This window comes from Diceros bicornis, chromosome 11, assembly GCF_020826845.1.
Source record: "Diceros bicornis minor isolate mBicDic1 chromosome 11, mDicBic1.mat.cur, whole genome shotgun sequence".
In the NCBI taxonomy this organism is placed as follows: Eukaryota; Metazoa; Chordata; class Mammalia; order Perissodactyla; family Rhinocerotidae; genus Diceros; species Diceros bicornis.
In genome coordinates this window covers 5,226,555-5,242,144 of record NC_080750.1, presented here as the reverse complement: position 1 = coordinate 5,242,144, position 15,590 = coordinate 5,226,555, and the positions used below count along the sequence as shown (strand labels likewise).

General features: G+C 42.3%; 2 protein-coding genes across 3 annotated transcripts in view; one reads left to right on the top strand and one right to left on the bottom strand.

Moving 5' to 3' along the window:
• Positions 1-27: 27 nt before the first annotated feature.
• Positions 28-9,986, bottom strand: GAR1 (GAR1 ribonucleoprotein). Of its 2 annotated transcripts, none has more exons than XM_058549900.1 (7): positions 9,728-9,986; positions 9,156-9,376; positions 7,523-7,677; positions 6,995-7,054; positions 2,714-2,852; positions 727-792; positions 28-343 (listed from the first exon to the last, which is right to left on the bottom strand). In XM_058549900.1, the coding sequence occupies exons 2-7, from the start codon at positions 9,358-9,360 to the stop codon at positions 330-332; spliced, it is 639 nt and encodes a 212-aa protein (XP_058405883.1). In that variant the 5' UTR covers positions 9,361-9,376; positions 9,728-9,986; the 3' UTR covers positions 28-329. The 2 variants fall into 2 exon arrangements, with proteins under 2 accessions (XP_058405883.1, XP_058405884.1); XM_058549901.1 differs by having other exon boundaries at positions 9,156-9,372.
• Positions 9,462-15,590, top strand: part of CFI (complement factor I) — a 63,966-nt gene continuing 57,837 nt past the window's right edge. Inside the window, exons 1-2 of the mRNA XM_058550629.1 lie at positions 9,462-9,820; positions 9,883-10,216. Coding sequence (XP_058406612.1) covers positions 9,462-9,820; positions 9,883-10,216 — 693 coding nt within the window. The remainder of the gene's footprint in view (positions 9,821-9,882; positions 10,217-15,590) is intronic.

Genomic DNA, 15,590 nt, shown 5'->3' with positions numbered 1-15,590 from the left:
GTTTAATAAACACAGGTCTAAATAACCTAAAGGAATAAAACACTTTATTTTAAAAATTCAAATATGCTTCAAATAAAAACTGTCCATTTATTAAGCAACCAGAGTTCCAAGCATTGTACAAAACACTAAAACACTTGTTCATACTTTTAGAGCAAATCTGCCTACTCTGTTGCACTTATTTTTGCATGACGTTGACATTTCAGTTCCACGGTCATAAAATGACCTGTTCTTCAAGAAGTGCTCCAGAAACAAGTTTCTGATCCACAGAAGAAGATCGTGCAGGTTAATGCAGAAGTCAGCTGCTGAAGTTTCTCTGTCAACTGTTACACTTAATGTCCTCTCCCTGATTAAGAGAAAATGAAAGTATTAAAGCTACAGAAAAATGCATTTTTAATAGCACTATTACACAAATCTCTAGTTTAGAATCAGCATTAGTTCTTGTAATGTTTAGCAAACCTACTTTACCAAATTAACTGTCATTCATATTATACCTTTTTATTTTTCAAATTAATAATACAACAAAATAAATTAGAAGTAGGTGAAAAATTCAAAGAGAAAAGCAAGGAAGAGTGATGTAAAATGAAGCTATAAATTAGGCTGAGCAAAGAACTCCATGGTGTTCTCTATTCTTGCCGGCAAACAGAAATAAACCCAAATAAAAATAAAAAGTGGTAGACAATACCAATTCTAGAACTTCAGTCATTTAAAGACTTTTTCCACACTCACCTCTGAAACCACCACCGCCCCTTCCTCCTCTGAAGCCTCCGCCTCCTCTTCCACCTCTGAAGCCACCTGAGAATAAAGGAAATGTTTACGAAATAACTGGAGCCTGCTGTATTCTGATAAGCCTACAATATCAGTACAATTCCCACAATTAAAGAGAATAATAAATATAGGTTCGCATATGTTATCTTGCAGAATTTTTTAAAAGATAAAAATAAAGGGGGCCGGCCCGGTGGCGCAGGCGGTTAAGTGCGCACGTTCCGCTGTGGCGGCCCGGGGTTCGCTGGTTCGGATCCCGAGTGCACACCGACGCACCGCTTGTTAGGCCATGCTGTGGCGGCGTCCCATATAGAGTGGAGGAAGATGGGCATGGATGTTAGCCCAGCGCCAGTCTTCCTCAGCAAAAAAGAGGAGGATTGGCATTGGATGTTAGCTCAGGGCTGGTCCTCCTTACAAAAAAAAAAAAAAAAAAGATAAAAATAAAGAAATTGTAGTAGTTTCCCAATCGAGCAGCAGCCTCAAACTCTAGATTACAACTTTTTAAACAAGTATTCTGTTTTAACGAATTAGAAAAGCTTGTTACTTTAAGGTTCGATTAAGCCCTATTGTTAAATGTATGAGAACCTCAACTCTGCTTATGGTGAATAGTCTTCTGCTTGACCTATGACTTTTCATCCTAAGAACTAAAGGTAGCAGATACGGGTGGTTAAGCCCGGGGGATACTACAATAAATACAATGTTGAAGGTTAACTGAGCTGCACATGGACCATCACGGATGCTCGCATGCTAATGAGCCTTGAAATTTTAAATTTTTAAAGCATTTTTCTATTATCCAACACATATTTGGCTTCCTATTTCAGTCCCCACTTTTACTTATTTTGGGGGCTAACTTTGTAAGGAATGATAAATTATACAAGGAGAAATTATAAAAAGAGGAAACAAAAACATAATTCCAAAATGCTAGTATAATATATACAGGTTTTAACAAAATAAACTATAGAGTTGTGAATTTTTTTAATGTTATATATGAGACTGAATATAGAATGGGAATGAGGGGGTCTCCATTCATCAAATTCTCAAAACAGCACTCCCAAAAATACTAAAGGAAGAAATATGTTCAGATCTCTTAAGAGATTATCTCTTAGCTACCTAGACCCAAAAAAGTACACTTACAGAGTGAAATAATTAACTTGAGAGAGGCAAAGGTGAAAACAGAGCTCTCTCTCTTCTCTGCTCCAGGACAGAAGCAGTCCAACCCCAGTTTTCAGCTCCTCTTCCTCCCCTCTTTGGCTCTGCCCACCATCCTGTCACTCATCCACCACCAGTCACAGATCTAAGCACAACCAGTGCTGCACCCCACCCCATCCCCAACCCTGCTCATCATCTAGCTGCCCATAATGATGAATGATGAAAGCTTTGGGGAAATACATATATCAAACTACTGAAATCAAAGCAATGAATTTATTGGTAACAGTCTTTGACATGACAATAGAAAATATGGGTTTTATTTCTGGGCTGGAAATTGTTTTATTAGGGAAAATTAACTTTTGTAAGCCTCTATTTCCTCATCTATAAAATAAAGATACCACCTACCTCGTGAGGCTTTGCTGAATACTTAAGAATATACACGGATATTAAAAGAATCTATGACCAGCTCTCAGCACATAATCAATGACATTAACTAAATGACATTAACTAAAAAACTAAAATTCAGTAAGATAATCTTATCCTTTATAAAATGCCCAACAAAACATGAATAACCCAAAGAGATGAAATTCCTCACAATATACATTATTAGATTTTTTCTTTTTAAATAAGTTATTGAAACTAAGCCTTATTACTATGGCAATCTGTCAAGATTTGAAAACTGCTTTACTAAAAAAAAAATAAACATAAGGGAGGTTTGGCTATATACAAAATTAAATTGTACTACATGAATTGGCTGCAACTTTGAAATCTCATTAGAAATTTTCCCCCACAAATAACTTACCGCCTCTGCCACCTCTGCCACCTCCGCCTCTTCCTCCTCCGCGTCCTCCCCTGCCACCGCCTCTTGGCGGTCCCTTCTCACCTGGAGGTCGAGGCAAAAACCTCTGCAGTGGCAGCAGCTTATACGGGTCTATATAAAACTGGAAATGTGATAGAAACAATCAGAGCGATGACCTGGGGGGTAGTACAGTATAATCATTAAGAACCTACACAGGGCTGGCCCCGTGGCTTAGCGGTTAAGCACGAGCGCTCCGCTACTGGCGGCCTGGGTTCGGATCCCGGGCGCGCACCGACACACCGCTTGTCTGGCCATGCTGAGACCACATCCCACATACAGCAACTAGAAGGATGTGCAACTATGACACACAACTACCTACTGGGGCTTTGGGGGAAAAAAAGGAGGAGGACTGGCAATAGATGTTAGCTCAGAGCCGGTCTTCCTCAGCAAAAAGAGGAGGATTAGCATGAATGTTAGCTCAGGGCTGATCTTCCTCACAAAAAAAAAATAAAAAAGAACCTACACAACTGCCTGGGTTCAAATCCCAATCCTACTACAGTAGTCCCCCCCTTATCCGTGGGGGATATGTTCTAAGACCCCCAGTGGATGCCTGAAACCACAGACAGTACCACCAAACCCTATATATACATGTTTTTCTATACATACATCCCTATGATAAAGTTTAATTTATAAATTAGACACAGTAAGAGATCAAGAACAATAATAAAACAATTATAACAATATACTGTAATAAAAGTTACTGTAGAGCTTAACAACCTCAAAAGAAGCACTTTATGGCTTCTCTGGCGTATCCGAATTGCCAGCATCACTACTCTTGCGCTTTGGGGCCATTATTAAGTAAAATAAGGGTGCCTTGAACATAAGCACCACAATACTGATACCCGACAGTCAGTCTGATAACTCAGACAGCCGGCTACTAAGCGATTAATGGGTGGGTGGTGTCTACAGCATGGATCTGCTGGACAAAGGGAGGAGTCACATCCTAGATGGGACCTCGAGAGATATCACTAAGCTACTCAGAATGGTGTGCAATTTAAAACCATGAATTGTTTATTTCTGGTATTTTCCATTTAATATTTTCAGACACAGTTGACCACAGGCAACTGAAACCACAGAAAGCAAAATGGTAGATAAGGGGGGACTACTGTACTTACTGTGTGTGTCACCTTGGGTAAGGACTTAATTTCTTTGTGCCTTAGTTTTCTGGTCTATAAAATTAAGATAATAAAGCACCTACCTCACAAAGTCCTTGTGAGAATCAAAAGAACAACGTACATAAAGCACTTAACCTTTGGCACACAAAAAGCATTACATGCATATAAACAAAACCCAAGACCCATTCAATCTCATTTCTCTTTAGAAATAGATAATGCCTTTCAAAAGTCAACTACATTTTCACTCAACAGAACTGCCATGAGAAAAACGAAACTATTAAAAATTTAGCAATGAAACTCAAAATAAAGCACTGACATACTAGCTATTTGAAGACTTTAATAAAGGATCAAGTCAATAACTATTTATGAACATACAAGGTAATGGAGGATATACAGAAACTAAATCCACTCTATATTTGGGGTTAAAGAGGGTATTTTTCACAATGAGGTATAATGGGGTATATTTCACAATTTTACACAAAACATGCATCAAAACTATGATGTATTGTTTACAAGATGTCTGAATCCTTCTTTAGATATCACCTTATCACTCTTCTTCCTTTTAGAGCCCATGCTCTCAAAAATATTGTCTAGCGCTGCACTGTCCAACATGGCAGCCACTAGCCACATGTGGCTATTTAAATTAATTAACCATCAAAAATGCAACTCCTGGGGGCCGGCCCAGTCTTCCTCAGCAAAAAAAAAGAGGAGGATTGGCAGATGTTAGCTCAGGGCTGATCTTCCTCACAAAAAAAAAAAAAAAAAAATTCAACTCCTGGGGCTGGCCCAGTGGCGCGGCAGTTAAGTGTGCGTGCTCCCCTGCGGCGGCCCGGGGTTCACAGGTTCGGATCAGAGGTGCACACCGACACGCTGCTTGTCAGGCCATGTTGTGGCGGTGTCCCATATAAAGTAGAGGAAGATGGTCACAGATGTTAGCCCAGGGCCAGTCTTCCTCAGCAAAAAGAAGAGGATTAGCGACGGATGTTAGCTCAGGGCTAACCCTCCTCACAAAAAAAAATAAAAAAGTAAATTAAAAAATTCACTTCCTGATCACAGCAGCTACACTTCAGGTGCTCCACAGCTACACACGGCTAGTGGCTACTGTACTGGGCAGGAATTTCCATCATCACAGAAAATTCAGTTGGACAGCACTGGTCTAGAGACTATTATAATAACCTAGGCTGGACAAGGAGGGAGCGAGCAGTGGATCCAGAAATGGGGAGAGGTAGAATGAACACTAAACAGTAAACTCTCAAATAAATAATGCAGTGAGAAAAGGCAGGCATCCAGATCAAATTTAAGTAGTTTTACGGGCAAATTCTTTTTTCAGGTCACCAAATGAGAAGCCTGGCTCTCAGGCCCATCTGAAGCAGTGCAGTTTCCCAGTGGGTACTTGCCAGGGTTATAGCCTGCAGCCATATGCTAGCAATGAGGCCTTGTCCCCAGCACATACCCTATTCCCATCTGGACTCTGGGCCCACCACCCCATGGGCTCCATGACCTGTGGACTCCATGTTGCTAAATCCAGTGAACGCTTGGCAGCAGCATTTTGCCACAGTTGAGCACTTCCTCTTGTCAACATTCTGTTCTCCTGACTTTTGTGATGCCTCTTTTATGAAATTCTCCTGGTGTGTCTCCTCCTTTACTAGCGGTTCCTACTCAGCCTCCACTAACAAACACATAAATTTAGGAGGTGCCCCAAAGCTCTTTTCCTCTCATTCCTTTTTCCTGGACCGTATCATACACTGTGTGTACAATGACAACTTCCCAATTCTCTCTCTAGTCCAGACTCTTCCTTCGAGCTCCTATGTGAATATCTCACAAGTGCTTCAAAAAAATTATGTCCAAAACTGAACTCAGTATCTTCCCCCTCATTCCCTTCTCCTCCATTGTGGCCCATTTCAGTAAACGGTGACACCGTCCACAACCAGGTTGAAATCACACATCTGAAAGATGGTGATATTTTTTACTTCAACTTCAATAGCTAATCGATTACCAAGACCTATCAATTCTGGTTCCTACCCCTCATAAATCCATCCACTTTTCACCATTTCCACTGTCACTACCCTAGTCCACAATATTCTCTCTTCCAGGACTGATGCAACGCCTCCAACCCGGCCCCTTCACATACAGCACTGACTCCCTTCCAGGGGTCTTTTATTTTTCCAGTGCTCTTTTTAAGTATAAATTTAACCCGTATTTGCCCTGATATTTAAAAGCAAAACTAAAACTAAAGTCTAAACTCTTTCCCATGACCTGAAGGCCTTAAGTAATTTAGCCCCAGCCTACTTCTCCAGTCTTAGTTCACAACTTTCTCTACTCCTCCTAAATGTTCTATGTCCAAGCTGTAGCTCTGCCTTTTTTGGATCCCTAAGGTGCCTGAGTTTCTCAGAGACTTGCACATACTCTTTTCTCTCTTGTAATGCACTTCCTCCTCCTCTCTGACTAGCGTGGTGGTTCCCAAGTGCTAGCCTAACGATATCAAAATCATCCAGCTTTCCTTTTTAAAACTGAATCCTTGTCCCTACCTATCTAAAACCTACTGGGTCAAATTTCTAGGGGTGGGACCTAGAAATACAACTTCTTAAAAGCTCCCCCAGATAATTCTGATGTGCAACCAGGTTTGGGAATCACTCCTAGTCACCTTTCAGGACTCAGCTTCAAGCTCCTGTCCTCAGAAAGCCAATACACTAAATGTGGTCCCAACAGTAACATTCTCATAGCAACCTTTCGTCTTCACAGCATATATCATGTTATTGAAATATCTGTGAAACCACTTAATATCTGACTTCAATGTAAGTTTTATAATTTAATGTTTTACCTAGAATGTTTGGTCATGCAAGCTTTTCAATAAGAGAGTTCTACATAAACTAAAAAACATACTCTAGCCGTCACAGAATTTGCTACTGTGAGCAAGGAATACTTTCTGAAAGCCTGCACTAAAGGACTTCTAAGGATCAGTAAGTTCAGCGTGTACAGCACAGAACATCTCAGTGTAGAGCACGCCTAGTGACACACTGGGGAGTCTCAAGCGCTCTACGTAGGACTGTCCTGAGGGGGCCACTCACTTATAAAACCGAGGATCCTAGGGATCATAAGCTTGACTCACCTTCTGCAGCTTTTTAAAGGAAGATGCCTTCATGTTTTCTGACAATTTAACTGAAAAATACTATTAATTTTATTAAGGAATAAGCAATTAAGATCAAAGAAGGTAACCTTCTGAATTCACACATAATTTTAAAAACAACGAGATTAGAATACATGGAAATATTTAGGAAAAGTAAGAAATGAGTTTCCAGGAGGAAATGAGTTTTGTTTGTTTCAAAACTTCCAATTCCACCACACCACTCAGTGGCATCGGCACATCCCAAGCAAAGTATCTCAATCCTGTAGCACTTATCCAAATGGCAATTATTTCTAAAACCTTCTAGAAAGGAAGTCACACTTATAGGGCCTATCTTTTCAATATATTTGACAATACATTCTCCTCTCTTGATTCTCCTTTATGGTCCAATCTCAGCAATACTCTGTCCAATTTAATGAAGCAGCAAGTCTGATTTAACCAATACTCAGCAGCAGAAAAAGGAAATAGTAACCTTTCAATGAGATCACGAGGTCTTCCAATTAAAAAGGATACAAAATCTCTAAGTTGTCCAAATATTTCATCCACTTTTCCAATTTGCTCTTTGTTTTCTAAATAAACTGGAGCGTTGAAATAAGGCACCTTATTTTCATCTGTGGTACATTTACAAACTATGTCATCTTCACAGGGATGTAGGAACTCTCCTAATACTGAAACAGGACAAGAAAACGTTAAAATATAAAACAACTTCAAGTGATACTGACCAACCTCTTCTGGAAGCTCTCTTCTTGGCTGCCTGGGATTTCACCCTATCTGTTCTCCTCTGAGGCAGAAAAGCCTTCCTGGGTTGGTAAACCAACTCCACAACATACTAGCTACATGATCTAGGCTAAGGTTCTCATATCTCTGCTTCAGTGTCTTCATCCTCAATATAGGGCTAATAACAGTACCGACATGTTAACATAGTATTGTGAGGATTAGGTGCTTAGAAAAGTGCCTCACACATTGAGATCACTCAACCTATAAGTTATTTATTATAATAATAACTATTATTATTTTATTAAATGCTTCAATCTACTGTCTCTTCTTCCTTCTCCCCAATCCCTAACTGTACATCAGTCTTTGTTGTTCTCCTGTCTTTTTTTCCTCTCCTTTTACAACTTCCCACAACCATCTCTTCACCAATTTTTGGTGAAGTCTGGAATCTCTTTCAGGGAAGTCTGGAATTTCAAAATAACTACTTTTGTTTTTAACTGACTGTCACCACAAACTGAAATACCACATGCCTTCAAAACCAACTCTCCATCCCTATCACCCAAGCTCAAAACCTGGAACCATTTATTCCCAGTATTAGCCAAGTTCTACTGAGTCTGTTTGCACTGAAGTCTCTCTCCCATCTACCCCCTCCTTCTTCTTCTCACTTACACGATGCTCTCAATGCCACATGCATGGACTATTGTGATGGCTTGTGGGCTAGGACCTTTGACTCTAGCCATTGCCCTCTTCAAACGATCTTCCATCCTGGTCCAGCCTATTCCTTATAACAGACTCTGCTCATCCTTTTTCCCCTTTGATGTAGGCTGCTACTGTCAAATCTCTGTCTCAAGAGTCCATCCCACCTCATTGATAATTACCCCCTAACTGCTCTAATTAGGTTTTTTTCTTGACTTCCCGTCTGTAGTTTCCCTTCCAAGCAAATTTTTTTTCCTCACTTCTCTTACTTATGAGTAGTAACTGAAAGCATGGGCTTTGGAGCCAGAAAACTTGGCTTTGTATCTCAAATATATCACTCACTGATCACTCATCACTAACTATAACCCTAGCAAAAAAATTTAATTCTGAACGACAGTTTTCTTATCTGTGAAATGGGGACAACAAGTATAATCACACAACATTACCTATTTAACATCTTCCTTTCAGCCCAAGCTCAAGTTCCACCTCCATGATGCATTCTAAGTGTCCCTGAGCTTTCCTGCTCCCCTTATATGCTACAGCAGGATTATAAGTCAGTTTACAGCATCTCCACAGACTTGCCTCCCCAACCACGCAGCACCCTGCGTAGGACAGCTGCGGGATCGCTCTCAGCACCTGACTCCCGCCAAACTCACTAATAACAAACCCAGCGCATCCGCCCCCTACCCCACTCACCCCCCACCCCCGAGCAGGCTAAGCTTTGAAGCTGACGTACAAACCACATGTTCCGGAGGTCCCTGGTCTTGGCCTTTGTTAAAGCCTCCGCGGCCACCCCCTCGTCCGAATCCTCCTCTGCCGCCGCCGCCTCTGAAACTGCCGCCGCCTCCACCTCGGAAGTGGTTGTTGCTGCCGCCCCCGCGACTGAAGCCGCCGCCTCCACCTCGATTAAAGCCCCCACGACCTCCGCCTCGAAAAGACATGCTCGCTAGAGCCTACCTGGAGAGAACAACGGCGCGCCTTTCGGTCACTGGGGCCTCGGGGGACACCACCTACCTCCCTTGAGCCTCAGCCCGAACCCCGTATGAGGGGACAAGCATCATCATATCAGCCCTGCACGTCGCCCACGGCCAGGCCGCCAGTGAGGACCCCCAAGGGAGAGGCGTGTCACCTCCCCACAGCCCTGCGAGCGCCGCGACCACTCGGCAGACTCGCCGCCCCTGGCTGGTCCCTCCTCCTCCAGCAGGCCGCGCGCTCTTCACGCCCAAGCCGCCCTCCCTCCGTCCCTCCCGCCCGCAGCGGGCTCCGCGCCCAGCATCTACGGTCCCCCTGCTCCCCACGGCCACTCACCGGGGCCACGTGCGCCTCCGGCCCGGGTGCGCACGTCCACCGCCCGGTACTTCCGCCGCCCGCGAGCCTCTTCAGCCACCGTACTGGCACAAGGTGGGCGGGGGGGAAATGACCAGGCACTCGAAAGCGGTTTACAAATAAAAGCCGGTCACCAGCGGAACCGGTGCCGCTGTCACCTTTCCAAAGCAGCCGTCAGCGGCGGAAGAGCCGCAAGAATATCTAACTTCAACCACTAGTTTACGACACTCACGTCGACTTGCCTACCGAGGAACAGAGGAAGTGACGTATAATGGCGGCGTCCTCTGCCTCGCGGCGTTGCAGGAAGTGCCGCGCGCTGTTGCCCTGGTGACGGCCGGCGTCGGGGGTCTACCCGCTCCCGGCGGCCCGGGGGTTTGCGCTGCGGGCTGGCGGGCGTGCCTCCTGCTTCCCAGGTTGCGAGGGGGTGCCCGCGCTCCTTGGGTGGTCGCCCGCTCCCGCGGCTGTGCCGCGGTGGGTCTGGCCGCGTGGGAACGCAGTGGAGGGCTCGTCTGGCTCTGCCGAGTCTCTTGTTTCTGCCGGGTCCTTTGAGTACGCGCGGTTGTGGGCTGAACCGGGCCGTGCTTTTGTCCCGCGGTGTCACTGAAGAAAAAATGCGCGCGCGCGTGTGTGTATGTATACTTTTAAAGAAACTATGTTATCTGATGGAAAGCCAAACCGTATCTTTACCTTTTGTACCAGATAGTTCATGCATTTGTCGAGTAGGTTTCGAGCACCGACGGCGGCGCACCGTCTCCACAAGCCCCCCCCTTCTCTCTTTAAGCCCTTGCTGTCTGTTTCCAGCTCCCGCTAAAGCTTCTCTCCTAGAGAAAGCCAGCGACCTCCTGTTTATTCAGTTCAGTTGGTCTCTTTTACACCCGAATCTTCTGAGACCTTACGTTGATATTGGACACGGTCGACCGCCTCTTCTTTGAAAGAGGGTGGGGAGTGGTACCTATTTCAGAGGGTTATTTTGATTCTGAAAGAACTTTGTAACCTTCTCTATGGAAACATTAGGAGTCACAGTATGTCCTCTACACTAAAGTATAAGCTTCTTGAGAAAGGATCTAACAGTCCTATCTATATATAAGAGGAATGTGATGAATGTATTTTTTGTTCAGATTTGATAAGTGTACATTAAATTATGTACATCATATAGAGGTAGAATTATTCATAACTACTCTGCTCTATTTCGCTTTGTTCCTAAAAAATTTTCGTGTCGTTTAACATTTACGTTCAGTGTTTCTATCTCCATTTGGTATGCCACTATTATCTCCAACTCAGTGTGATGAAACTATTGAACTTTTATGGAACCTTCCAGATTACCTGGTGCCCCTTTGTTTTATGTATAAGGAACCGACGTTCAGAGAAGTGAAGTAACTTCCCCAGCTAGTTAGAGGGACAAACTAGAACCTTGGATTCTCACAGTCCTCGGTCATTTTCAGCTGCCGCCATCCTCTTCCCGAATTTTTCATCATCCCAATTCCCTGTTTGTCCTCATGGTAGCATCATAATCCTGGTGTCTGAATCTTTGGACTCAGACCTTGAGCACTCTCCCTCTTCTCTATCATTGTTATCACCAGCCTTGGTTGCAGTCTCTTTTTTCCAAAGCTATCAATTTCTATTAATTCCTTCTAAGGTAGCTTTGCACTTTGCACTGCCGTTACAGGCCTCCTGGTGTCACTACCACACTTCCTTGTGTTATTCCTACCCCAAATCACCCAATATAATCTACAAGAATTCAAAAGTCCAGAAATAATAACAGTGAGCTACAACATCCTGTCACATTCTGAGCATCTTTGTTGCCTCAGAATAAATGCTTCCAGGCTTAACTTCTTCCTCCCATCTGTACTGCTCGTGGTGACCTACTGGCCGTACTAAAACAGTTTCCTCATACCATAGCCATCCTCAGGACTCCAGATAGCTCCCCGTTTCCTTTAGCAACAAGTCTAAAGCAAAATCTCTCCATCAGTTAGACCTTCTTATTCCCCTCCTGTGCTGTACACAGTCCCTCTGCTCCATCATTGCCTTGCTTCTCTTGCTCTTGGAAAAGGTGCATTTCCCATCCACTAGACCAGCCTTTTTCTCTCTTTTTACCCTGGAGAAACCCTTGAAGTAATTTTCATGTCTCAGAAACTCCTGCATAAAAATTATATACATCCTGGTAGGTTAACATGATCAACAAGTTATAGACATAATGATCCAATAGTAACTGTCAATGCTCTTTTTTTACTTGTAAAATACACATAACGTAAACTCATATTGATCATTTTTAAGTGTATAGTTCAGTGATTCACATTTCTGTGCAACTTAGTGCCCTTTTGAGTAGAGAAGGATATTTTTCTGTGAGTCTGCTTATTTTTTCCCAATTTATTAGCTTACTCCGTAATTTCCATCTCCTCACAAAGGATATGAACTCGGATGCAAATTAAGTGGGAGAGGAAACTTCTGTTTTTTCCTTTAGTAAAAATTGCAAATTGATTTTAATGATTGTTCGTCTCTCTTATAGTCCTATATACGCATAAAAGTGTTATTTTTGAAACTAAAAAATAACAAAATTTAACTGAGAATGACATCTTTGCTTGTGTTTTGCTATGTATATGCTCAGTTCTGAGTTGATCTTGAGACTGGCATACACAGATTTCATTTTCAACTGAAATGAGATGATTTCTGTCTTTGTTCTTAATGCTTGTTAGGCAAGAAAAAGCTTGCTCACATGAGTAAAAAGTTGAAAAGTACAGCAAAATGTTGATTACTTTCCTGTGAATGGCAGGATGTTCTTTCACAGAAATCCATAACTTGTAAAGGGGAAGTCAGTAAATTTCATCTTATGTTTATAATCATCAACTCACAAAGTGCTTCCTCTTCTCTCCAGGTCAGGTGCTCAGGCTGAGGAGAAGGTTCAGAGAAAGACGCCCTCAGTCCGTCATACACCTGTGTTAAAGGGGAGGGAAACACGGTTCAGTTTTGTTCTGCAGTTCCCCCAATGGTTTGGTCTCAACTTGAGACTCAAGACTCCCTCACTCTCAGATGCAAGCACCGGTGGAAACATTTCAAGATTCCTTTTTGCCATAGGGTTTTTCCAAAGATTCAGTTTCCACTTAAAACCAAGAATCTTGTCACTTAAAATAAAAATAGTTTCTCCAGGCCCTTGAAGATACTTGTTCAACTAGTTTGTATGATGAAAAATGTCTGCTAAGTAGGCTAGTTTGTGCAGCCATTCTTGATCTTCAATGCATTTGGCAAAATCTAGCCTACTGTTTTCTTGAAGGTATTCCCACAGTTCACTTTTCAGCTCAAACATTCTGTTAAGAACCAAAATCTGTATTAGTTTCTCTTGCTGTGTGACAAATTACCCAACACTTAGTGGCTTAAAACAATAAACATTATCTTGCATACTCTCTGTGGGTCAGAAATTCAGGAGCAGCTTAGGTTGGTGGGTCTGGCTCAGGGTCTCTTGTGAGGCTGCAGTCAAGATGTTGACTGGGGCTGCAGGCACCTGAAGGCATGACTGGGGAGGGAGGATCACTTTCTGAGGTGGCTCACTCGCGTGCCTCGCAAGCCAATGCTCTCTCTCTGTTGCCAAGAAGACTCAGTTCCTTGCCATGTGGGCCTCTTTACAGAGTGCAGCATTCTCATGACAGGGCAGCTGGCTTCCCGCAGAGCAAATGATCTCCTAAGCCATCAGATTTTATGCATGTGGCTGCAGATTTATGTGGTCTTTGTCCAGATTTTTGCACAGTATTTAAAACATTCTTGAGTGAACTGGCCTTTAATAAGTTTGGCCATTTTTATAGCATCATCTAGAATTTTTTTCATTTCAGCTCCAAAAGTGTGTGACACCAGCACCTCTCTGGGAGGAAAGCAGTGTGTTGTCAGTGCATCAGGGTTTTCTTGTTTATGAAAGTGAACCCTCTCAGGGAGAAATGCTTTTAATCACTGATGAGGCACCATCAGTGCCAATGCCAACACGCTTCCTCCAAGTTGCGCCTTTGTTTCCAATGTGAAGGCAAAATAGTGAATGTATCTTGGCCTTTGCTTGTTTGGGGCAGCATTTTATAGCAGAAAAATTTACTTGAATTTCACCACAATAGACGTATCTTACAAGTGCTGCCATATGACATTTGTTGTTGAAATCTGTTGATCCATCCATGAAGTTATTTTTTGGTTTATTACACAAAAATCTCTTCAGCGTCACGTGACATGTCATTAATTATAGCAATTTATTAAACTTTGACAGTGAAAACTTTTTAGTTTCTTATATTATGTCTTATCCTAGCATTTTAGTCTCTATAAATTTACATACTAGAATTGTGAGGTTCTTACAAACTATGGGTCCTTTTCCTTTTTTAGCAAAAATGTTCTGCTACTTAATAACTTGCCTTATGGACCTTTTTAATAAGGTGATAAACCAATTTTTCACTCTTGGATTCCAAAGACCATTTAAAATTATTTGCTTCTTTACTGTGATTTGTAGTTGTGCCTTATCACTTTTGCTGCAGCCATTCCTGCATTTTTACGTTGTGATTCGTCATTACTAACTTTTGTCAGAATTACCTAGGCCTGGAATTCTCTTCCATCTCCCCTTCATCTTCAAAACTCACCACACTGGACTCTAAGTCATGTTTGTAAAACACTGTTAATAAAGTGTAAAACAAGCAAGCTGAATAAGTAAATCACAAAAGAAAAGTGAAATCTTTGTAATACAATTCACTTCTAACCTGTAAGCTCCATGTTTTGCAATATTTACAACATTACAAAGCAGCAGGGAGGCATCTGAGTCACAGTACTTACAGAGTCTTTCCTAAGAATTCAAGTTTACCCCTTGGTTTTCTATCATCAGGAACGCGTGTTTGCTCTCACCTGGCTCTGGGTAAAGGGAGGCTGGGGGAGGATAGGAGATGGGTCAAGAAGGAGAGGCTGATGCCATCAGTCTATCATCCCTCTCTCCTTACAATTCTGCACTCACCAGTTATCAACAGCCTCCCCCATCTTGCATCAGAAACTGAGAATGGACTCAATCAAAGGAGCACAGTCATTTGGAGCACTGCCATATAGGTGAACGACCTCCAGCACAATTATTAACAGGGCTGCTTAACTACTATTCATCACTGCAATCACTGGCATTGCATGGAGAAGGAAATTCAAAACTTAAAATTTTTTTTCCAGTCTCTTCTAGAACCCCTAGCAACTACCTCTCATAGAACCCCTAATGACATCTGCAGAACCCCAACTGAGAAATCTGCACTAGACTGTAAGCTCCTGAAGAGGGGAACTACATCTTATGTGTTTTGGTGTCCTAAGCACTTAGCACAGTGCCTGTAAAAACAAACTGATGCCCAGTAAGTATTTGTTGAACTGAACTGAGCTATTCTCTATACTTTGAACATCTGCCCATCCATTAAGATTCTGCTTGTCAACAAATGACTATAGAATGATGGACAAAGAGATTACAAAGAGATGTGGGAAAAAGAGAAAGGGTACAAGCACAGCCTAATCTGGGGTCCGAGATCTAAGGAGGCATACATCCAGCTGTGTTACTAAAAGGCTAGGAAATCTAGTTAAAATACTTGCTAAGGAGATGTTGTGAATGACAGAGAAGAGCAAGGGCTGAAAAACTTTTTATTGGAACAAAATTTTAAAAGGACTTAGCCAAGTTGCCATTAAATTGGAAACATTAATATAAACTCGTGACTTTCTTTTTAAAAAATTTTTATTATTAAAATTTCAAACATAAACAAAAGTTGAGAGAGCAGTGCAATTAACCTCTATGTGCCAATAATCCAGCTTCAACAATTACCAGCTTTTGCAAATCTTGCTTCATCTGTCCCCTCATTATTTATATATT